At 51.1% G+C, this 23578-nt stretch overlaps 1 protein-coding gene across 2 annotated transcripts in view; it reads right to left on the reverse strand.

Annotated features, from left to right (window-relative positions):
• CCDC40 (coiled-coil domain containing 40) overlaps nt 1–23578 on the reverse strand; it is a 64052-nt gene that overhangs the window by 38708 nt on the left and 1766 nt on the right. Inside the window, exons 2-9 of one of the 2 annotated variants that reach the window (XM_032241436.1) lie at nt 23072–23135; nt 22051–22530; nt 17242–17362; nt 15557–15726; nt 14345–14428; nt 14051–14270; nt 5208–5365; nt 4880–5002 (exon numbers count right to left, since the gene is read on the reverse strand). In XM_032241436.1, coding sequence (XP_032097327.1) covers nt 4880–5002; nt 5208–5365; nt 14051–14270; nt 14345–14428; nt 15557–15726; nt 17242–17362; nt 22051–22530; nt 23072–23135 — 1420 coding nt within the window. Of the gene's footprint in view, nt 1–4879; nt 5003–5207; nt 5366–14050; nt 14271–14344; nt 14429–15556; nt 15769–17241; nt 17363–22050; nt 22531–23071; nt 23136–23578 lie in introns of both variants that reach the window. The other variant, XM_032241437.1, reaches the window with a different exon arrangement.

The raw sequence follows: 23578 nt of genomic DNA on the forward strand, positions 1-23578 counted from the left end.
GAAAGAAAGACCCCGGCTGGGCGCGGTGGCTCTCGCCTGGAATCCCAGCACTTTGGGAGGCCATTACAGTCAGATCACGAGGTCAAGAAATCAAGACCATCCTGGCCAATATGGTGAAACCCTGTCTCCACTAAAAATACAAAAATTAGCTAGGCGTGGTGGCATGTGCCTGTAGTCCCAGCTACTCGGGAGGCTGAGGCAGGAGAATCGCTTGAACCTGGGAGGCAGAGGTTGCAGTGAGCTGACATCAGAGTGGTGACAGAGTGAGACAAGAAAGAAAGAAAAAGAAAAAGGAAGGAAGGGAGGGAGGGAACCCAAAAGAAGGAAGGAAGGAAGGAGGGAGGGAGGGAGGGAAGGAAAAAAGAAAGAAAGAAGGAAGGGAGAGAGGGAGGGAGGGAGGAACCCCAAGAAGAGGCCGTTAGTGAAACCAGTGCTGATATTCCTGGGCGTCAGAACACCACCACCAAAAACGGCACTACTGACATGGAAACCTGTCACAATGTTAATTTCTTATTTTCATTTTTTAGAGACAAAAATCTCACTTTGTCACCCAGGCTGGAGTGCAGTGGCACCATCCTGGCTCACTGTAGCCTCAAACTTCTGGGCCCAAGCAATCCTCCCGTCTCAACCTCTCAAATAGGTAGGACTACAGGCACATGCCACTACACCCTGCTAAATTTTTAAAAATTCTTTTTGTAGAGACAGCGTCCCTTTTGGCCGCCCAGGCTGATTGGGAACTCCTGGCCTCAAGCGGTCCCCCTACCTTGGCCTCCCAAAGTGCTAGGATTACAGGCATGAGCCCCTGCACCTGGCATAATACATTAACTTTTAATAGGGTTGGGCGTGGTGGCTTATGCCTGTAATCCCAACACTCTGGGAACCTGAGGCAGGCGGATCGCAAGGTCAGGAGTTTGAGACCAGCCTGGCCAACATGGTGAAACTCCATCTCTACTAAAAATATGAAAATTAGCCAGGCATGGTGGCGGGTTCCTGTAATCCCAGCCATTCGGGAGGCTGAGACATCGCTTGGACCCGGAGGTGGAAATTGCAGTGAGCCAAGATCACGCCATTGCACTCCAGCCTGGGTGACGAGGCTCAAACTCCGTCTCAAAAAAATTTTTTTTAATAGGAGCTTACAAAACAATGTGTAGAATGTGGCTTCATGCACACACACAATCGCAGGTGTAGGAAGTTAGAAATGGTTCTCTCTAACTGGTAGGATTGTTTGCATTTTCATTTTCTTTTTGTTTATTTGCACATTCTATTGGCATAGGCTGAACACCTGCCTTTTTGAAAAGCTGGGGACTCTGCAGCAGGTGACAGAAGCCAACAGCCATTGGTATGTCTTGACCTGCACCTCAGTCAACCAGGCCGTGGCTGGCAGCCTCGGGGGCACCTTGGGGAGGCCCCGCGCAGACTCCATGTAAGGTGCATCCTGCTGGGTCTGGGTCCCCACTTGCCGCCCGGGCCGGCAATGGCACAGAGCAGCCTCCTTCGTGAATAACTTAAACCTGAACAAAACTGTGATCCAGCATGACTGGCCATTTAGCCAAATGAAAGGGAATCAGTGCATCAAAGAGACACCTGCACCCCAATGGCCAGGCTGGTCTCAGACTCCTGACCTCAGGCGATCCACCTGCCTCGGCCTCCCAAAGTGCTGGGATTACAGGCAAGAGCCACTGCACCCGGCCTAGCTAACAGTAATTTATCGCACACTTTCAGATCGCTAGAATAGAGGATCAAGTGACCCTCCTGCTTCAGCCTCCGGAGTCGCTGGGACGGCAGGTGCACTCCACCAAGCCTGGCTTTACTGTTTTTAACATACAAAAATGTTATCTGCGTATGTCTTTACTAGGTTCCTTGGAATGGAGTCTAAGCAGTGACAGGGTGGGGGTTAGGGTTAGGGTTAGGGTTAGGGTTAGGGAGTGGCTGCATTTGACCTATCACCCTGGATAAAGACCTTGATAATCAAGACCAATCTGTATTTTCACCGTTGACAGAGGGGCAGGCTCATCTCTCTTTTTTTTTTTTTTTTTTTTTTTTTTTTAAAGATGGGGTTTCACCATGATGGCCAGGCTGGTCTTGAACTTCTGACTTCAGGTGATCCACCCACCTCGGCCTGCCAAAGTGCTGGGGTTACAGGTGTGAGCCACCACACCCGGCCTTCATCTCTCCTTTATCTTTGCCAACTCGGTTGGGGGCTCCCTGTCCTTTGGTTACTTGTGACTTCACTTGATGACCGGGGGGGCCTTCTGTGCCCCCCCACACTGTTCTGGGTGCTGGAAATGAGGAATGAATGAATTGTGGGCGGCCCCTTCCCTGGGGGAGCGGCATCGAGGAGAGAGTGGGAGGTGCAAATGGAAGCATCGGCCCGCACGGCCCACCCCTCTCTGGCGTGTGGAAGCAGGTACGGTGTGTCACCTCAGCCGTTAGCATCTCTGTGCGTCCCTGAATTTACTAATGGCTGCAAGTTGTCTTCTCCTTCCTGTCTCTCGTCTTCCCTTGGTTTGTGGTGTCCTTAATCTACAAAGGTTTTATTGAGGGTGTGTGTGCCCTCTCGTCTTTTTCTGTTTTTTGTTTTTTGAGACTAATTCTGGCTCTGTCGCCCAGGCTGGAGAGCAGTGGCGTGATCTCGGCTCACTGCAGCCTCCGCCTCCTGGGTTCAAGCGATTCTCCCGCCTCAGCCGCCTTAGTGTCTGGGATTACAGGTGCCCGCCACCATGCTTGACTAATTTTTGTATTTTCAGTAGAGATGGGGTTTCGCCATATTGGCCAGGCTGGTCTCGAACTCCTGACCTCCGGTGATCTGCCTGCCTCGGCCTCCCAAAGTGCTGGGATTCTAGGTGTGAGCCACCGCGCCCAGCCCCTCCTTGTCTTTTTCCTGTGAGGTTCCTGCTTTTGGCGTTATGCTTTGAAAGGCCTCCCAGCCCAGGATTATATAAATATTTTCGTTTGTTTTCGTCTGGCACACTTCCCCCCATTTAAATACTTGATTCCATCTGGAATTTATGTTAGTGTCTGGTATGAGGAAAAGATTTAATTTTTTCCCAAATGATTAACCAAATGTCCTGACATCATTGGATGCATAATTCATTAGTTCTCTGCTAATTTATAATCTACTACATTTTTATATAAACTCCGGCTTGTTTGGGGGCTCTCTGGGAGGTTTCAACGTCTTGCGTGTCTGTCTTTGAAACACATTATTTTAGCCTCTAGAACTTCACTGTCTTGTTTATTTTATTTTAGACAGGGTCTCGCTCCATAGCCCAGGCTGGAGTGCAGTGGTACGATCACAGGTCATTGTAGCTTTGACCTCCTGGGCTCAAGTGATCCTCCTGCCTCAGCCTCCTGAGTAGCTGGGAGCACAGGCGCACACCACCATGGTGGGCTAATGTTTTATTTATTTATTTTTTTTTGTAGAGACAGGATCTCACCATGTTGCCCAGTCTGGTCTCGAACTTCTGGGCTCAAGCCATCCTCCTGCCTCAAGCTCTCCAAGTGCTGGGATTACAGGTATGTACCACCTGGCCCGGCCAGAGCTTTACTGTATGCTTTAATATTTGGTGGGGCGGTGCTAGGGTGACCTGCCGTCCTGCTGTGTCCAGGGCCCCCTGGGGTTAGCATGGAAAGTCCCTCGTCTTGGGGTCCCTTCAGTCCTGAGCAGACTGGGACAGCTGCTTGCCCTGTGTGAATCTTCCCTTCGAAAACCATTCTTGGCTAGCCCTCCTCATTTATTTTTCGGATAAAATTCCATAAGTGCTTTGTTAATTAAGGAATTGTTTGTTCCTGAGATTCTGATTGGGATGTGCTCTACTTGAATTGCATCTGCAGCTGGAGAGAACATTGCTGCAAAACGCCCAGCCCAGGCCCTCCCTTTACCCTGGGTGCCCGGCGTGCTCATCTGCTGCTTCAAGTCCTCTTCCTTCTCTTCCAGTAAAAGTTCATTGGCTGGGCACGGTGGCTGATGCCTGTAATCCCAGCACTTTGGGAGGTTGAGGTGGGTGGATCACCTGAGGTCAGGAGTTCGAGACCATCCTGGCCAACATGGTGAAACCCCGTCTCTACTAAAAATACAAAAATTAGGCTGGCATGGTGGTGCACCCTGTGATCCCAGCTACTCAGGAGGCTGAGGCAGGAGAATCGCTTGAACCCGGGAGGTGGAGGTTGCACTGAGCAACCGAAATTGTGCCACTGCACTCCAGCCTGGGCGACAGAGCAAGACTCCATCTCAGAAAAAAAAAAAAGTTCATTGTTTCCTCCATATCATTCCTGCACCCGTGAATGCAGACGGTGACTCACATATTTTTTTTTAAGTTGCAGTAACTTTGGTTTCTGGTGCTGCCACTACAGACATGAATCTGGGGCCGAGAGGGGGCAGCTTCCACCCGCTTTGTCACCTCCCCTCCCTACTCTGCATGGTGCAGAGATGCAGGTGCTATCCCGGAGGCCGGCTGCCCACCGGGCTGAGAATTGTTAGAAAGACTTCAGTCCTCCCCAGAAGAGGCCCCAGCAGGCTAAGGAACTTGCTAAGCGTCCCCCCAGAAAGGTGGCCTGGTGGTCATGAAGAGGCTCGAGTACCTGAATCCCTGTGAGGCCTCCATCACCCGGTAGCCAGGGAAGGAATAGGAAGAGGCCGTCCACCTGTCGGTCTACTGCGGCCCCGCCCTGCAGTGGGCCAGATGCTCGCAGGTGCCGAAGGCGATGTGCAGGTGTGCAAGGCCCAGCCCTTAACCTCACGGAGCTTGCTGGCTCGAGGGGGACGGTTGGCTGCGGTCACTCATCCAGCAGGCACGCGGGTGCGGTCTGATAGACCCACCTGCGCCCCGTGCACGGGCACTCGCTGGTGCGTCAGCCACGACGGTGGTGGGACTGCCCGTACCTCACTCACTGCTTTCCTTAAAATCCGGGTGTCCTCAGCTTGGGCCAAGTACTGAGCCTCAAACAGGGCGACGTCTTCCTCCAGCCGCTGGGCTCGAGCGGTGAGCTGGTCCACATACAGGTCCTGGGAAACGGGATGAGACGCAGCCCCGTCGGGAGGTGTCGGTGGCTGAGGGCCGGTTCTCCACCAACCCTCCATACAAGTCGACGCCCCCCAGGCCGGCCGCCACCCCTCCGGCCGGGAGCCTTCAGGCGGGCGGCACAGCTGAGCCCCTTTGGAAGCTCAATGGTCTGGAGATTATTAAACGTGTGCTGAGTTTGCAGAATACCTGCTTTTTCTTCTCGATTTCGGCCCGCACCCTCTCCGCCTCGGCCTTCTTCACCACTTGCTTCATCACGGAGACGTCGTCACGCAGGTCCTGCTCGATGTTTTGCATGTAGAAGAGATGCAGGGCCAAGTTCTCCATCTCAGTCTGCAGAGCTGCCACTGCGCGTGGCGGGGCAGGGGGGAGAGAGAGCGGCAGGCTGTCCCAGCGACCCCACTCCACGCAGAGACCCAGGAGGAGGCAGGGAACAGTGTTCTGGGCACCCCTCCCGCCATTTTTTTTGAGATGGAGTTTTGCTCTTATTGCCCAGGCTGGAGTGCAGTGGCACGATCTCGGCTCACTGCAACCTCCGCCTCCCAGGTTCAAGCGATTCTCCTGCCTCAGCCTCAAGAGTAGCTGGGATTACAGGTGTGCAACACCACGCCTGGCTAATTTTGTATTTTCAGTAGAGACAGGGTTTCTCCATGTTGGCCAGGTTGGTCTCCAACTCTCAACCTCAAGTGAGCCACCCACCTTGGCCTCCCAAAGTGCTGGGATTTTGGGTAAGACTGGGGAAATGCCTTTAAACTATCAAGACCCAGACTTTGCCAGCAAAGTTTACAATCTCATGGAAGAGACAGAAATATGTGGAATCTACGTCCACAAATTGCAGCAAGCTGTTCCATTGCCCACCACACCTTGCAGATCCGCCTGGTGGTCTAAGGAGTGCTGGCTGGGAAGGCTTCAGGTTGTCTGGGTAGGTTTCTTACCACTGAAAGGCTGGCAACCACAGGTGGAGTCTCAAGCGCCCCGGAGGAGACCAGGGCATCCAGGGCAGGCTGAGCTCCACCGATGTCCCTGTATTGACACTTCCACGTGAGGCCAGAGAGGACGGGGCTGGAAGAGGCAGCACCCTCCATCCCGCCCCAAATTAAGTGACAGATTTATGTCAGTGCTCTCAGAGGAGGTCAAGGCCCGAGGAACTGATTCCTTTATCAAAACTTGCAGGAGATAGATTTATAAAGCCACGGTGCAATTTACTGAGGAAGCTACACCTGGGCAGCACTCGCTCACTGCACAGAGCTCTCCTTTCCAGTGGCTGGATCTAAACAGAAAACTGAATCACAGGTCAAAAGGCTGCCGGATGCATACCACCCTGGAGGCGGGTGTTCTCGAAGGATAGAGCTTAAACTTGCAAAACCATTTCGGCTGGGTGCGGGGGCTCACACCTGTAACCCCAGCACTTTGGGAGGCTGAGGTGGGTGGATCACTTGAGGCCAGGAGTTCAAGACCTGCCTGGCCAACATGGTGAAACCCTGTCTCTACTCAAAATATAAAAATTAACCAGGCGTGGTGGCACACGCCCGTAATCCCAGCTACGCAGGAGGCTGAGGGGTGAGGATTGCTTGAACCTGGGAGGCAGAGGTTGCAGTGAGATGAGATCACACCACTGCACTCCAGCCTGAGACTCTGACTCAAAAAAAAAAAAAAAAAAAGAAAAAAGTCGTGGGCCAGGTGCAGTGGTTCACGCCTGTAATTCTAGCACTTTGGTTGGGCCAAGGCAGGCAGATCACCTGAGGTCAGGAGTTCGAGACCAGCCTGGCCAACATGGTGAAACCTTGTCTCAACTAAAAATACAAAAATAGACTGGGCATAGTGGCTCACGCCTGTAATCCCAGCACTTTGGCTGAGGTGGGCGGATCACGAAGTCAAGAGATTGAGACCATCCTGGCCAACATGGTGAAACCCCGTTTCTACTAAAAAATACAAAAATTAGCTGGGCGTGGTGGCACGTGCCTGTAGTCCCAGCTACTTGGGAGGCTGAGGCAGGAGAATTGCTTGAACCCGGGAGGCGGAGGTTACAGTGAGCCGAGGTGGTGCCACTGCACTCCAGCCTGGCGCCTGGCAACACAGCAAGACTCTGTCTAAAAAAAAAAAAAAAAAAAAAATGCAACCTGTGCATTAATATAGTTTACAGTAGCTAAATTCCAAAGTAAATTTCCTTTAAGTTCTCTTTGAGGACCTGCTATTCTTAAACATGTCTTTCCTTACCTTTCCTTTTCAAAACTGTCTTGGATATTCTTGTGCATTCAGTCTTCTAGGTGAATTTTAAAATCTTGTTGAGAATAAAGTGTTCTTGTTAGTTGTTTTCTGAGACAGGGTCTCAGTTTGTCACCCAGGCTGGAGTGCAATGGCGAGATCATAGCTCGCTGCAGCTTCGACCTCCTGGGCTTACCTCAGCCCCTCACGTAGCTGGGTCTCCAGGCACACGCCCCCAGGCCTGGCCAATTTTTTATTTTTTGTATTTTTTGTAGAGATGAGGTTTTACTGCGTTGCCCAGGCTGGTCTCGAACTCCTGAGCTCAAGAGATCTGCCTGCCTCAGCCTCCCAAATTGTTGGCACTACAGGCGTGAGCCTCTGCACCTGGCCTGAGGTACTTTTTATGTTTTGAGGTGGAATATCCGCAGCACACGCTGCTAAGGGACAGAAAATGAGGAACAGAGCAGTAGGTATAATATGCAGCCATTTAAGTTAAAGAGAGAGAGAGAAATACACATACACACACCCTTGTGACTTTGCTTATATATTCAAAAATATCTCAAAAAAGATTCCACAAGGGCTGGCCAGGGTGGCTTGTGCCTGTAATCCCAGGACTTTGAGGGGCCGGAGCAAGAAGATCCCGTGAGCCCGGCCCAGGAATTCAAGACCAGCCTGGGCAACACAGTAAGACCCTGCCTCCACACACAAAAAAAATATGTAGAAAAATAAAAAATTAGCCAGGCCTGGTGGCACGTGAGTAGTCCCAGCTACTTGGGAAGCTGAGGTGCAAGGGTCACTTAAGGCTGGGAGTCTGAGGCTACGTGCCGCTGCACTCCAGCCTGGGCAACAGAGCAAGATGCTGTCTCGAGGGAAACAAAACCAAAAAGAATCCACAGGCATCTACATTGCGTCTGTGGCGGGCCCTGGTGGCCGGGCCGGGACGGGGTAAAGAGAGGAAAACTTCCTTTTCATTGTAGCGCTCTTGAATTCTGAATTGTTACTTCTCCAAAATATGTAAATAATTATGTTAAATAAATTTAAGTTCGCCCAAAACACCTCACCGTGGTTGGTAGCGGGAACTGCAATGGATTTATTGCTAATTTGGAGGGAAATGGCGTTCTTATAGCACACATCTTCCCAGCTGGTAATGTGGGCGCTCCATTTATTTAAATCTGTTTTACGGACTTTCATAAAATGTATTGTTTTTCTTTAGATAGGCTCACTCCTTCCTTGTTGGACTTATTTCTAGGTATTTTAGAGTTGTTACAGCTCTTATGAATGAGATTTTTAAAAAGCTGTAATTCCCATATTACTGGCGTACAAGAAAACTGCAGAGCTGGTATACAGCTACTTTATCGATTTCTTACTGTTTCTATCAGCTTTGTCTTTTTCTTTTCTTTTTTTGAGACAGAGTCTCGCTCTGTCACCAGGTGCCAGGCTGGAGCGCAGTGGCTCGATCTCGGCTCATTGCAACCTCCGCCTCCCGGGTTCAATCAATTCTCCTGCCTCAGCCTTCTGAGTAGCTAGGATTACAGGTGCATGCCACCACGCCCCACTAATTTTTGTATTTTTAGTAGAGATGGGGTTTCACCATGTTGGCCAGGATGGTCTCGATCTCTCGACCCCGTGATCCACCCGACTTAGCCTCCCAAAGTGCTGGGATTACAGGCGTGAGCCACCGAGCTGTGTCTTTTTCATTAGCAGAGGCTGAGAATTTCAGCATTTCATTTCCAAGGTCCAGATCTCCTTTCTTTGTCTTCTTTTCTCTGCATGGCTGGAGCCTCCGTTACAGTTCGGGTAACCGCTGTGCTAGCAGGTGCCCGCATCTCATTCCTGATTTCAAGTCCAGTCTTTCCCCTGGGTAACATTTTCTAGTTAGTTTCTGATGAATACTGAGAACTTTCCTTCTATCCTAGTTTGGGATGGATGATGAGTTTTATGAAACACCCATTTGGCACCCACCCAGGAAGCCTTTTTCTTTTTTCCCCATCCTTTTATTTTATTTTTTAATTAATTTTTTTTTTTTTTTTTTTTGAGACAGAGTCTGGCTCTGTCGGCCAGGCTGAAATGCATTGGCACGATCTCAGCTCACTGCAACCTCTGCCTCCCAGGTTCAAGTGATTCTCCTGCCTCAGCCTCCTGAGTAGCTGGGATTACAGGTGTGCGCCACCCCGCCCGGCTAATTTTTGTATATTTAGTAGAGATGGGGTTTCACCATGTTGGCCAGGCTGGTCTCAAACTCCTGACCTGAGGTAATGTGCCCGCCTTGGCCTCCCAAAGTGCCAGGATTACAGGTGTGAGCCACTGTGCCCGGCCTCCATCCTTTAATTTATAAATATAATGCATTAAATTAGTAGATGTTTAAATTGTGAAGCATTCCTGTGTGAATTCCAGAAGTAAATTCTACTTAATTTGCTAACGTTTTGTTCAGGATCGTGAGGCCGCATTAGTTTCCTGTTTGTATGCTGTCCGGTTTGCAGCCAGCCTTTCACTAGGCTTTGCAGGACCGGCCTGCGTAGAGTTTCCGGAATCTTCTATCCCCTGGAGCTTTGATAACACAGGAAGTGTTTGATCCTTGAAAGGTTACTAGGAGGCTTCCACAATACCTTCCAATACAAGTACATTTAGGGAAAACAGATTTTTGATAGCAATTTCAATTTTCCATGATGAAACCAGCACAATGCATAGCTTTCTTGAAATTAAAAACAAAACCGAAAACCCTCCCCCAAGTTGTCCTCATTCCTAACACTGTTACCTGACACGATCTCCTTTTTGTTGTCAGAGAAGCCAGCAGTGTATAAGCTTAATTGGTCATTTAAAAAAAAAGCGGTTTTATGTATGAAGTCAATTCATTTTGATTTTATTTCATCAGCTTCTGGTTTTGATCCTTACTGGTTTCTTTTTCTACTTCTTTCAGCTGATTTGCCTCTTTTTAGCTTCTTGAATAGAATACCTGTTTTCAGGCTCGTTGGTGGAAATGTAAATAAACTGTCATGGGTTTTGTCTGGGCAGATTTGGCTGCAGACGGAAGTCTTCACACGTGGACTTCATGTTGTCATTAATTTCCACAGTCTATAACTGGCGTGTAGGTCAAATGCTAACGATCCTTCTCCCTTAGAATTCTGTACGCATTGGGAGGCCGAGGGGGGCGGATCACGAGGTCAAGAGTTCGAGACTAGCCTGACCAACATGGTGAAACCCCCGTCTCAAGAAAAATACAAAAATTAGCCGGGGATGGTGGCGTGTGCCTGTGGTCCCAGCTACTCAGGAGGCTGAGGCAGGAGAATCACTTGAACTCAGGAGGCGGAAGTTACAGGGAGCGAGATCGCGCCACTACACTCCAGCCTGGGTGACAGAGTGAGACACCGTCTCAAAAAAAAAAAAAAAAAAAAAAAAAGAATTCTGTATGCATTGACATCCTGTGATTTACATTTAAGATCTGTCCTGGCCACATGTTAGCATCATCTGGAAGCTTCAAGGTAAACAGGAAAGCTAGAAACAGTCAATGCCTGGTCCTTCCCAGAACAAATCAGTCTGGAACCTGGGCTGGGCTGGGCTGGGTCCTGCTGGTTTTGAGCTCTCCTGGTTCCTCCAAGGGGCAGCTGATGGAGACCTTGATTAAGGTGCAGCCCAGGCCTGGCCTTGAGAGGCCATCTGGGTTTTCCCGCCTGGAAGCCTGCAGCATTTTCTAGTTTTGCCGTGGAATTTGGAACTCCCACCAGCTATGTCTGGGCAGGCTTGTCTTCTCCTCCAGCTGCATGGCCAGCAGTCTTTACATCTGCAGATTCGTCTTTCCTGAGCTCACGCACCTGTTCTCCGTTGCCTCTCATCTCCGGAAACCTCTCTCTTACGGACATGGATTTGGTTTTCCTGCTCTGTTGTCCATGTCTTTTGTCTCCTCCTCAAGCTGTCCATCATTCTGGGTTTTCCTTTATTTCTGGGGAGGATCCTCAAACTGGCTTTTTAGGTAAGAAATTTGGTTTTCAACTGCACTCATTTATCTAGTGTCTTTTGAGGGGGCGATGATTATATTTTTAAATTCCATGTACCCCTTTTCCTAACGCTTTTTCTCTTTATGGATGAAACGCCCTCTGCAATCTCCTGAGGCTGTCCGCAGGCACCTCCACGTGCTCTGTTTTCGGAATCAGGGCTGGATTTGCCTGTCTCTCAAGCTCTGTCTGCTGTCAGGTCTGGGGATCTCCGCTTGGCGACTCACATTTTGGTGTGAAGGTTTAGCGACTGTGATGGTGAATACTGCGTGTCAACTTGATAGGATTGAAGGATACCAAGTATTGACCCTGGGTGTGTCCCTGTGGGCGGTGCCAAAGGAGGTGAACATTTGAGGCAGTGGACTGGAAAGGCAGAGTCACCCTCAATCTGGGTGGGCACCACGTGGTCAGCTGCCAGTGCAGTGAGAACGTCAGCAGGCAGAAAATGCGAAAAGAGAGCCTGGCCTGGCCCCCAGCCCACATCTTTCTCCCGGCTGGATGCTCCCTGCCCTTGAACATCAGACTCCAGGTTCTTCGGTTCTGGATCTCGGACTGGCTCTCCCTGCTCCCCAGCCTGCAGATGGCCTGCGCGGCACCGCACGATCCTGTGAGGTAATGAACTCCCCTTTCTGTTCATATCTATCTTGGTTCTGTCCCTCTAGAGAACCCTAATACAGCGACTGCTGGGTTCCGTCTCCCTCCCAGACAAGGCAGGTGACTGTGGGCTTTCTCCAGGGCTGGGCCCCACGTCTCACCTAAGGGACTATGCAGGGTCAGCACCCCTGTCAGGGCTGGGACCGTTGCTCAGATTCTTCAGTTCTGAGAGGGCACAGACGGTGCTGTTTGATGCAGGCATTGCCGGGTTGAAGAGCCTCGGCTCCGGCCTCTCCCAATCTCCAGGAAGCACAGAGTCCACCAGAGCGTTTGGATCTTTTCAGAATCACACCCACTCTTTGAGCCTTCATAGAGGGGAGCCAGCAGGCACTCCACCCCAGCTCCACGCCTCCGGCCTCACTGCAGCGTGGGGAGCAGGGCGGCGGCATGCGTCCTCCTTCAGGTCGGTCTAAATTCTCTTACTTTTGCAGGACGTGGCTCTTTCATTTCAGCGTGGATGTCATGTTCTTTCCTTTTGGTGTTTTCTATTAATTGGATGGTAAGTGGAGAGAAGTTCTTGGGAAGTGCCCACTTACCTTAACTCTGAAATTTCCAGAAACCTCTTCCACTTTTCTCAGGAGTTAAAATGTTTCTTTCCAGGCTGGGTGTGGTGGCTCCTACCGGTAATCCCAGCACTTTGTGAGGCCAAGACAGGAGGATCCCCTGAGGTTGGCAGTTCAAAACCAGCCTGACCAACACGGAGAAACCCCGTCTCTATTAAAAATACGAAATTAGCCAGGCGTGGTGGCACATCCCTGTAATTCCAGCTACTCAGGAGGCTGGGGCAGGAGAATCGCTTGAACCCAGGAGGTGGAGGTTGTGGTGAGCCAAGATCATACCATTGCACTCCAGCCTGGGCAACAAGAGAAAAACTCCATCTCAAAAAAAAAAAAAAAAAGTTTCTTTTCAGAACAGCGGGGCTGGCCATGTGGTTCTGTTTTTTTCCAGATTCACGTAGGTCATGACCCCATTATAAAAGTAATACAGAGTGGAGTGAGGAAGTTGAAAACATCGAAAAGTATACACTGAAGTACTCTGTGGCCACAAGAGGAAGCCACTGTCCCCAGTCACCTACATGGCCGGCTCTGTGCAAGGGCGTGGCTTTAGCAGTAATGTGGCATAGCTCGTGCTGTACCCCCCCCGTCTCATCCGATCTGAAGCTCCCGGCTGACCTGCCACACATGTCCTGTGGCGGCCGGGCCCGGGCCGTGGTGTCCCCCTCGTGTCCGCCCCGGCCTCACTCTGGAATGCGCACCTGTCGAAACCCCAGCCCGCCAGCTCTGCTCCCGCCTCCTGGTCTCGCCCACCCTCGGAGCTCTGCCGGTTTTGAGTCTCTACACCCCAGCTGTTAGCAGCGTCAGCATTTGCTTCTTTGCCCTACAGGTGCCATTTAACATATTTATGACTGGACACGATGCCTCACACCTGTAACCCCAGCACTTAGAAGGTCAAGGAGGGTGGATCCCCTGAGGTCAGGAGCTCGAGACCAGCCTGGCCAACATGGTGAAATCCCATCTCTACTAAAAATACAAAGATTAGCCAGGGGTGGTGGCGGGCGCCTGGAATCCCAGCTACTCAGGAGGCTGAGGCGGGAGACTGGCTTGATCCCAGGAGGCGGAGGTTGCAGTGAGGCAGGATCACGCCACTGCACTCCAGCCCGGGCGACAGGGTGAAACTCAGTCTCAAAAAAAATAAAAGATATTTATGTGCATTCCCTTCCTAAAAAGGGTGGGAACCCCTCTAGGACATACACACATCTTACTTTTCCTTCTTTTTTAAAAAATTTTTTTTTTTTCAGACAGAGTCTCACTCTGTAGCCCAGGCTGGAGTGCAGTGGCACAATCTCGGCTCACTGTAACCTCTGCCTCCCAGGTCCCGGTTCAAGCAATTCTCCTGCCTCAGCCTCCTGAGTAGCTGGGATTACAGGCACGCGCCACCATGCCCAGCTAATTTTTGTATTTTTAGTAGAGACGGGGTTTCACCATGTTGTCCAGGCCAGTCTTGAACTCCTGACCTCGTGATCTGTCCACCTCGGCCTCCCAGAGTGTTGTTGGGATTACAGGCGTGAGCCACCATGCCCGGCCACATCTTCCTTTTCTAGGTGCCTGGTCATGGCAAGTGGGGACGTCCCTGGGGAAACCCCTCCAGGACCCAGTAGCGCGTGGGGCCTCGGGGCTGCCTTACACTTTTTGCGCTCCTCATTAGCAGCAGCACGGGTCCTGGTGTAGAGCGCGCGTGCGGTCTGCAGCTCCTCCTCCTTCTGCCTGCGCTCCCTCACCACAAGTGAGTGGTGGTCGTGGTTCTTCTCCAGTGCCTTCTGCAGGTGCACCAGGTGCTGCTGCACCTCGTAGAGATTCACCCCCAGCTCCTGCCGCTGGGCTTGGCTCTGCTTGGTGGCCACCACCTGGACCGAACAGGGACGCAGGGTCACCAGGATGCAGGCATCCGGCCGTGGTGGGAGGCTGGGCAGATACACACCAGCTCTTGAAGGTCCAGTTTCAGTTTTTCGATCTGTCGGTTCAGGTAGTTCTTCAGGGCAGCCTGGAATCTTACCATCAGGGGCTAGAACAACAGAAAAGCACATGCGGTTACCTTCCTGGTTGCCCTCCTGTCCCTCCCAGGGCTCAGCCAGGTGGCCATAGGTCTCCCTCTGGCCGGGCATACATGACTTCCATGCGTAGGGCTCCCTACTTCTGCTTGGGACTCATACTCTGGAAGCCACAAATTAAAGGCACCTCATGGTCTCATCTCAGGCACTTGCAGAGCTGGGCGCATATTTTGGCAAAATGATGGTGAACTGGGCCAGAGGGTGGGGTGGAGCAGTGGTCTGGGGAGAGAACTTCCCCATGCAGCCCCAGCATCTTCCTGCAGCTCCGGGAGCTCTGCAGCTTTCCTGATGGGTGAATGAAATCAACATCTGCCTTTCCCCTTGCCAGTGGGTGCGGCAGGGAGCTGTGATCTAATTGGTACCCTCGAGGCAGTGGCTCCCAAGATGGGCACTTTTACCCCTTACCCACACTCCCAACATTCGGCACTGACTGAAGACATTTTTTTTTTTTCGAGGTGGAGTCTCGCTCTTCACCCAGGCTGGAGTGCGGTGGCGCGATCTTGGCACACTGCAATCTCCACCTACCAGGTTCAAGCGATTCTCCTGCCTCAGCCTCCCGAGTAGCTGGGGTTACAGGTGCCCGACGTCACGCCTGGCTAATTTTTTTTTGTATTTTAAATACAGATGGGTTTTCACCATGTTGGCCAGGCTGGTCTCGAACTCCTGACCTCAGGTGATCCACACGCCTTGGACTCCCAAAGTGCTGAGATTATAGGTGTGAGCCACCGCGCCCGGCCTGGAGACATTTTTGATGGTCGCAACCAAGGGGGGATGCTCCTGGCATGTAGTGGTGGTGGGCTCAGGGTTGCTGTTCAACACCATGCAAGGCACAGAGCAGAGTGACCCGGCCCCAGGGGGTGGTGGCGCTGGGGCTGAGAAACACAGGCCTTAGGCGTATGAACCTCCGAGGAGACGACCCTATGAAGGGGCAGGTCAAACAGCACCGATCAATGGTGCGGTGAACGGGCGAGATACAATACAGTATTTAGGATCAGGAGTGGGCCACGGTGCAGGCAGAGAAAGTGGCCTGCGTCACTCTCCATCTGTGTAGGCAAAAGCAAAACCTGGGAAGGCTTCCTTACGTGGTCTGGGTCCAAAACCACCAGTTGGGACCCTTCTTGGTCTTCTGCTTCCTCGTCACTCCCTTCGGACTCCATTCTCTCCGCCATGGCCCTTTCCTCGCTGCTGGACTGCTGGGTCTGGTCCCAGGACTCTGGCAGGTCTCCTTCCCTGGCGGGGGCATCGGGCTCCCCTGGGGGATCAATGGGGAAGGGACAGAGACACCATTGCAGAGCTGCTGGAGAGAAGGCTCAGTGATTCTTTTTTTTTTTGAGATGGAGTCTTGCTCTGTCACTCAGGCTGGAGTGCAATGGCACGATCTTGGCTCACTGCAACATCCGCCTCTTGGGTTCAAGTGATTCTCCTGCCTCAGCCTCCTGAGTAGCTGGGACCACAGGCGCACGCCACCACCCCTGGCTAATTTTTGTATTTTTATTGGAGACAGGGTTTCACCATATTGGCCAGACTGGTCTCAAACTCCTGATCTTGTGATCTGCCTGCCTCAGCCTCCCAAAGTGCTGGGATTACAGGCGTGAGCCTCCACGCCTGGCCGAGGCTCAGTGATTCTATTCTGGGGCATCAATGGCACAGCAGCTCAGGCAGCATGATGGAAAAGTGACAGAAAAGCATCCGAACGTCCTGTGGGTCAGAAACGTCATTCACCGAATCGTCTGTTCACAGACTCAACACATTCCAGAGAAAGGGTCCCATTTTAAAGGTAGGCAGGAAGGAAATTATTTTTGAGAGGCTTTTTTATATATAAACAGTGAATAGAAAGATAACCACTTAACTAATAGATTAGATTTGAAACTTTTTTTTTTTTTTGAGACGGAGGTTTGCTCTGTCACCCAGGCTGGAGTGCAGTGGAGCGATCTCGGCTCATTGTAACCTCTGCCTCTCAGGTTTAGGTGATTCTCCTGCCTCAGCCTCCTGAGTAGCTGGGATTACAGGAGCCCAAGACCACATTAGCTAATTTTTGTATTTTTTAGTAGAGACAAGGTTTCACCATGTTGGCCAGGCTGGTCTTGAACTCCTGACCTCAGGTGATCCACCGGCTTTGGCCTCCCAAAACGTTGGGATTACAGGTGTGAGCCACTGTGCCCAGCCTGCTTTTTCCTAATTTAGATACGTGCTGTTTTCCTGTCACTTGCAAGTAATACAAGGTTTTGGTTTGGACCAACTGCATGTCAGTATCACAGGGAATCTGCAACTTCCTGATCTGCCCTCCCACGTCCACAACGCTGGGATGCCAGGACTGCATAAGAAGACAGGGGTTCTGGAAGCCTTTGAAAGTTCACAGACAGATGCAGGCCTGGGGCTGCTGTCACAGCCCTTCTCCCTCTGAGACCAGGAGGCAGCGAGAAGTGGCCGTCAGGGGATGGGGCTGGGCATCGCTGTATCTCGGCGAAGGCCGAGTTCTGCCACCTAATTGGACCAGTGCCTTCATGCCCTTAGGGGACCTGCCTGTAAAACAGAGAACGGCTCCTACTTCACCGGTCACTGTTAGGGTTCAATGAGGTCAAACAGTCAGTGCCCAATAAGTGTTATCCATATCTGTTGATAATATTTTTATCTTTCAGCTCACAGCCACCCGGAAAACCGGTAACCCATGACCCGAGTGGTGTCACTTGCACAGAAGGGCCGGTGCAGGTGGCTCCTTGCCAGGGCAGGGCGACCTTGGCGGGCGGGGGCGGGGGTGGGGCGGCACCTGGCTCCAGCGAGAACTCTTCCAGGTCTGAGGACTCCATGCTGCTACCCCGGCTCAGCCGGAAGCGGTGACGCACGCCTGACGGGGAGACCTTCGGCGGGGGCTCCTCTGTGGACCCTGTCTACGGGAAGAACAACCCAAACTAAGTCAACAAGGGCTGAATGGCCACTGAGGAATTATTCAATTTTAATTCACTACCTTTGTGAAAGTTGTCAGAATCAAAATATAGACACCTCTGTGTTTAAAAACAACCTGGCCGGGCGCGGTGGCTCACGCCTGTAATCCCAGCACTTTGGGTGGCCGAGGAGGGTGGATCACCTTAGGTCAGGAGTTTGAGACCAGCCTGGCCAACATGGTGAAACTCCGTCTCTGCTAAAAATACAAAAATTAGCCAGGCAAGGTGGTGCGTGCCTGTAATCCCAGCTACTGGGGAGGCTGAGGCAGGAGAATTCCTTGAACCTGGGAAGTAGAGGTTGCAGTGAGCCAAGATCACACCACTGCACTCCAGCCTGGGCGACAGAGGGAGACTCATCTACAAAAAGAAACCCAAAAAAAATCCCCTGAAAAACAGAGCTGGGAAAGCCATTAAGGGAAGGGTTTCTCATAACAAATGCTATCACAAAAGACTCTGCAAAACCCACAACGTTGCACCAAGGTCAGCATAACCTTTCAAAAAAAAAAAACAACACACACTTCTGCAAGGACAGCTACCCAGCAACTGCCTGTCCAAACTTGGACTGACGCCAGCCTGTCACTCAGCCTTACAGCCAAGGAGAATTATTGCGAAACAATGATGTAATCTTCCTCATTTTTCCTGTATCAACTTTCATCTTCTGAATGCAAACAGTTTACTGTGGAACCCAGATACCCATTGCAATGCCCTATCCCCAAATAAATATCGTTTTCCTTTACAGAACCTCCCTCTGTTTGTTATTTAGGATGATACATTGCTCACCATTTAACATAATTGTTAAAGTAATAGGAAATCATTTGGATATAAAGATCATTTGACTTTCACAAATGTTCAAAATGGAAAACGACTAACTCTCCCCCCAGAGGGAATTCAGAAGAGGTTTCCCTGGCTCACACCTGTAATCCCAGCACGCTGGGAGGCCAAAGCGGAAAGACGGAATGAGGCCAGGAGTTTGAGACAAGCCTGGCCAACATAGCGAGACCCCATCACTAACTCAAATATTTAAAAAGTTAGACCAGTGTGGTGGTGTGCACCTGTAGTCCCAGCTACTCTGGAGGCTGAGGAGGGAGGACCAGTTGAGCTCAGAAGGTGGAGGCTGCAGTGAGCCATGATTGCAACACTGCACTCCAGCCTAGGCGACAGAGTGAGACCCTTACTCTATAAAAGCAATAATAAAATAAAGGAGTGGTTTCTGCTTGTCTGGATCTGTAGCTAAGTGTAAACACGCGGGCTTGAGAATGCGTGGGTCATGGGATCGTTTGCTCCCATGTGCTGGGCACCATGAGGATGGAAACCACCTGTCTGAGCACCCTCTTCATGAAAGCGTGCAGGAAAGCCTCGGCTTCCGGCCAGGGCCTCCCAAGGGGACTGTTTCCTCTTCTCTCCTTTCAAAGCAGCCCCCTTTAGGGAAATTTCCATAAGAAAATGTCTTCCTTTCATAAAAACACCTGGCTCGATTTTAGCTTTATTTATTTACTTGTTTGCTTATTTATTTATTTTTGGGATGGGGTCTTGCTCTGTCGCCCAGGCTGGAGTGCAGGGCTATGATCTCTGCTCACTGCAACCTCCACCTCCTGGGTTCAAGCGATTCTTGTGCCTCAGCCTCCTGAGTAGCTGGGATTACAGGTGCGCGCCACCGCACCTGGCTAATTTTTGCATTTTTAGTAGAGACGCGGTTTCACCATGTTGCCCACGCTGGTCTCGATCTCCAGACCTCAAGTGATCCACCCGCCTCGGCCTCACAAAGTGTTGGGATTACAGGCGTGAGCCACCGCGCCTGGCCTCCCTTTTAGCTTTAAAAGAGACTTTTGCAGTTACTCCTACTGACAATAATGATTGCAGATGATGAACTGCTGGATGTTGGTAAGAACAGATGGTAAGTCAGGGTCTGGCTGCCCATCAACAACACAGTGTTACGAAGCTCATCTCACGCCGCCCTTGCCATAACCCACACGTCAGGTTCTAGTCATTCCTGTCATCCACAGCGGGAGGCAGCCACACAGATGCTAAAGAGTTTGCACGGGCAGCCCTGGGTACGTTCAGCCCCGGCTGCCTCTGCCTCCAGCCCATGCACGGCCTCCCTGCGCTTCCTCAGATGGTGTTGACTCTAGAAATGATTTCTGAGGCATCTGGAACCGCAACAACATTGACGGGAGCCCAGGGTCAATGCCCATCTCCAGAGTGTGCAGCAGGGGCTTCTCCTAAGGAGAGGTTGCTGGGCTTCCACGCACACACCGGGACACCACTCCCACCCACGCTGTCTCACTCTAAAGACCGAGGGCCGGGGCAGCGGGGCAGCAGGGCTTGCTCAGAGGCTGTCCCTGCCCTTTGCTCAGTCGTATTTGGAAACGGCTTCCCAGTGTATTTTCTAGAAACTAGGTCCAAGGATGGAAGTGGGTTTACAGCTCAACTAGTGACCTAGACTTCACTTCCACAGAGGTGAAGACACTTGTTTTGTTGTTGTTAATAAATTCTTTTTTTTTTTCCAGATGGGGTCTGTCACCCAGGCTGGAGTGCAGCGGCATGATCCTGGCTCACTGCAATCTCTGACCCACCAGGCTCAAGTGGGTCTTGTGCCTCAGCATCCTGAGTAGCTGGGACTACAGGCCCCACCACACCCGGCTGATTTTTGTATTTTCAAGTAGAGATGGGGATCGCGCCATGTTGGCCAGGCTGGTCTCGAACTCCTGGTCTCAAGTGATCAGCCTGCCTCGGCCTCCCAGAGTACTGGGATTATAGCCATGACTCACTACGCCTGGCCTGCTGTTGATGATAAATTCTTAAAAGTGGTTTTGATTTCATATTTGTCACTTGTGATCATAAAACTTAATTAGGGCTCGCCAAATACTGAACCAAACGATTCTCCAAAGTGACTTTTAGAAAATCTTCGAGGTTTCCAGGGTAGGTGAGCGGGAGGGATGGCTGCTTTGTGATTCAGAACACTGGCTTTGAAGCAAGAACTACCACTTGTCACAACAGCTGGGTGACGATGCAGTGACCTTTCACCCCTCAGTTTTCTCATCTGTACAATGGGCACATCACAGTTCCTACCTCGCAGGGCTGTCAGGATTTTGAGACAACACAGATCCAGGTAGGGAACAGTGTCAAGCCCATAGTCAGAGCTCGGAAGTATAAAGCATCCTCTTCCCCCACCTCCCTTCCACACTCCTATCTCCCCTTCCAGATCAATCGAAACCTAAGCTATGCTGGGGACGGGGGCAGCCAAGGCAGTCAAGGTAGGGGCTGGTGGCGTGCAGGGGGATGGACCGCATCAGTGAGCACAGTGAGGATCATGCGAGAGGCTTCTCCCTGTGGGAGAAAGGAGCTACACATACGGAAGAGGAGGCTGGGCACCGTGGCTCATGCCTGTAATCCCAGCACTTTGGGAGGCCGAGGTGGGAGGACTGACTGAGCCCAGGATTTCGAGACCAGCCTGGGCAACATGGTGAAACCCCCTCTCTACGAAAAATGCAGAAATTAGCCAGGCATGATGGTGAGTGCCTGTAGTACCAACTACTTGGGTGAGACTCTGTTTCAAAAAAAAAAAGGAAGAGCAGAAAATCGGGAGGGATCCCCTATGGAGGTGAGATGGAATTAGAGGTACTGTTGTGAGCCAAGGCCGGGGAGAGGATGTATGCCGATAAATACAGATGTGAGTGTATGTCTGCACACATGTTGCATGTATACATGTGGGGGAAGTCTGTGCAGCACAAGCACACACACCCTATCTCCTGCCCCCAAGAGGGCCTGGGGACAGACACCCCAGCGTCCACGAGGACCCCAGCACCCAAGTCATACCTTCTAACCTCTACTTTCCACTAACAGAAACAGGGCTCCTGGAGGAATGTCTGATTCTGAGGCTGGGCCGTCTATGCCAGCAAGCAAGGGAGTCCTCACAGAAGGATGGAGGCGCCTCGGAGGGCACAAAAGCTGCTTTCAGTGGCTCTCACTGGCCAAGCTGAGCACCAAAATACATAATGACAGGATGTGTTATAACCCAGTGAATCACACGGAGAGCCCTGAGTCTATGCAGGTGGAAGAATACGAATAATCCGAGGGTTTAATGAGGAACGGACATTCACATCGCTCCAAAGCGCTCCCTGTGTTTATCTCAGAATGCAGGGTTGCTTTAGCTTCTGAAAATCAGTCAATGTAATCTACCAGATTAACTAACTAAAAAGGAAAACACAGTCTTCTTTATTCGTTTTTTTGAGATGGAGTCTCACTCTGTTGCCCAGGCTGGAGTGCAGGGGCGCGATCTCAGATCACTGCAACCTCCGCTTCCTGGATTCAAGTGATTCTCCTGCCTCAGCCTCCCGAGTAACTGGGACAAGTGTGGACCATTACACCTGGCTAATTTTTTATATTTTTAGTAGCGATGGGGTTTCACCATATTGGCCAGGCTGGTCTCGAATTCCTGACCTCAGGTGATCCACCCACTTTGGCCTCCCAAAGTGCTGGGATTACAGGTGTGAGCCACCGCACCTGGCCTTGCTGAGAAATTTCTAACAGGGATTGCAGTTTGTATTTATAGTATATCCCAAGTTCCCTACATAGGGTGACAAACCCTGTGGGCTGTGAGACACTGGCACGAAGCAGAACTCAGGGCTACTCACCAATCTGCCCACTGCTGGCCCAGGGCTGACCTGGCCCGTTTGCACCGTCGGGCCTAAGCCTCCGTGGGATGGCTCTGCAGAGGTGACGCTCCCTTCTCTGGATTCTGATGGACCTGTGGCCTCTGCGTGGGAGCCTTCGAGGCCAGCCTCCCCGCTCACCCTCTCATATGACTCCTCTCCGGGCAGCTCCCCAGGAGGACTGACATATGAGTAAGTCGTAGATGCAGCACTGATTTCCCTTTTGGGGGATGCAGGTTCCATAAAGTAATATTCCTGTTCGCTTTCAGCATCTCCGTAGGACTCAATTTCCTCTTCCTCTTCCTTTTCCACTGTGGCTTCCTCTCGGACTGCAACGTCCCCTTCAGCCTCGATCTCCTCTTCAATTGCAGCCTCCGCCGGGACTGTGACTTCTTCAGGACGCTCTGTGCTACCAACAGCTTCTTCACTTTTCTGGCCATTGTTGTTCTGTAGTGGTGACCCCTGCAAAGGTGAGGCAGGAAACAAATCAGGAAACAAAGTCTAAAGGACCTTGTGAGGTTTTATTCTTTACAGCGTAATTTCACCAATGGGAAAACTGCATTTATACCCTTCTCACCATCACTAAGAAATCACGTTTCATGCTTCAGTGTATCTGTTCTTTCTTCTTTTCTTTTCTTTCTTTCTTTTTTTTTTTTTTGGTGACAGAGTCTCGGGCTGTCGCCCAGGCTGGAGTGCAATGGCACGTTCTTGGCTCACTGCAACCTCCACCTCCTAGGTTCAAGTGATTCTCTTGTCTCAGCCTCCCGAATAGCTGGGATTACAGGTGCACACCACCCGGCCTGGCTAATTTTTATGTTTTCAGTAGAGATGGGGTTTTATCACGTTGGCCTGGGTGGTCTCAAACTCCTGACCTCAGATGATCCACCTGCCCCGGCCTCCCAACGTGCTGGGATTACAGGCATGAGCCACCGTGCCTGGCCTCTAATTCTCTTTAATTCCTAGTAAACACAAGCCCAGAATCACTTCCCACAGGGAATTTTACCATGTCGCCTCCATCATCCCCTTCCTTCTCTCCCCCAGAAGCCGATCCGTCTTCCGGATGAGACCTGGTTTTAGAGAAAGAATCGAACAGTTTCAAGCAATCATTTTCTTTTTCTCATCACTTTCCACCTCCTGAACTCTGCCTGTCCCTTTGTTTACTCTTACTTCTCTCCTCCCGTAGGCTGCTGTCACGGCTTGGTCCTATTTTTCAGGAACCCCAGCACTAGGTCCTGCCTGTCCGGTGGCGGAGGTGCCACAAACACAAAGCTCCATGAGTGAATGAAAAATATAATTCGTAAAACACGGAAGGAACAGCAGGATTAGATCACCTCAGAAAAGTCATCTCAAATATAATGTGTCTGGGACGGAACCGGGGAAAAGAAATCGGCAGTAGAGAAAGCAGCGTGATCAGGGCGAGCGTTCCAGGGACCCTGAGTTTCTCCCTTGCTTATGTAGCACAAGAATGCCGTGGTTCACATTATATATATATATATATATATATATATAT

Source organism: Sapajus apella, unplaced genomic scaffold (genome assembly GCF_009761245.1).
Source record: "Sapajus apella isolate SASKATOON/1434 unplaced genomic scaffold, GSC_monkey_1.0 scaffold48, whole genome shotgun sequence".
Classification (NCBI taxonomy): domain Eukaryota; kingdom Metazoa; phylum Chordata; class Mammalia; order Primates; family Cebidae; genus Sapajus; species Sapajus apella.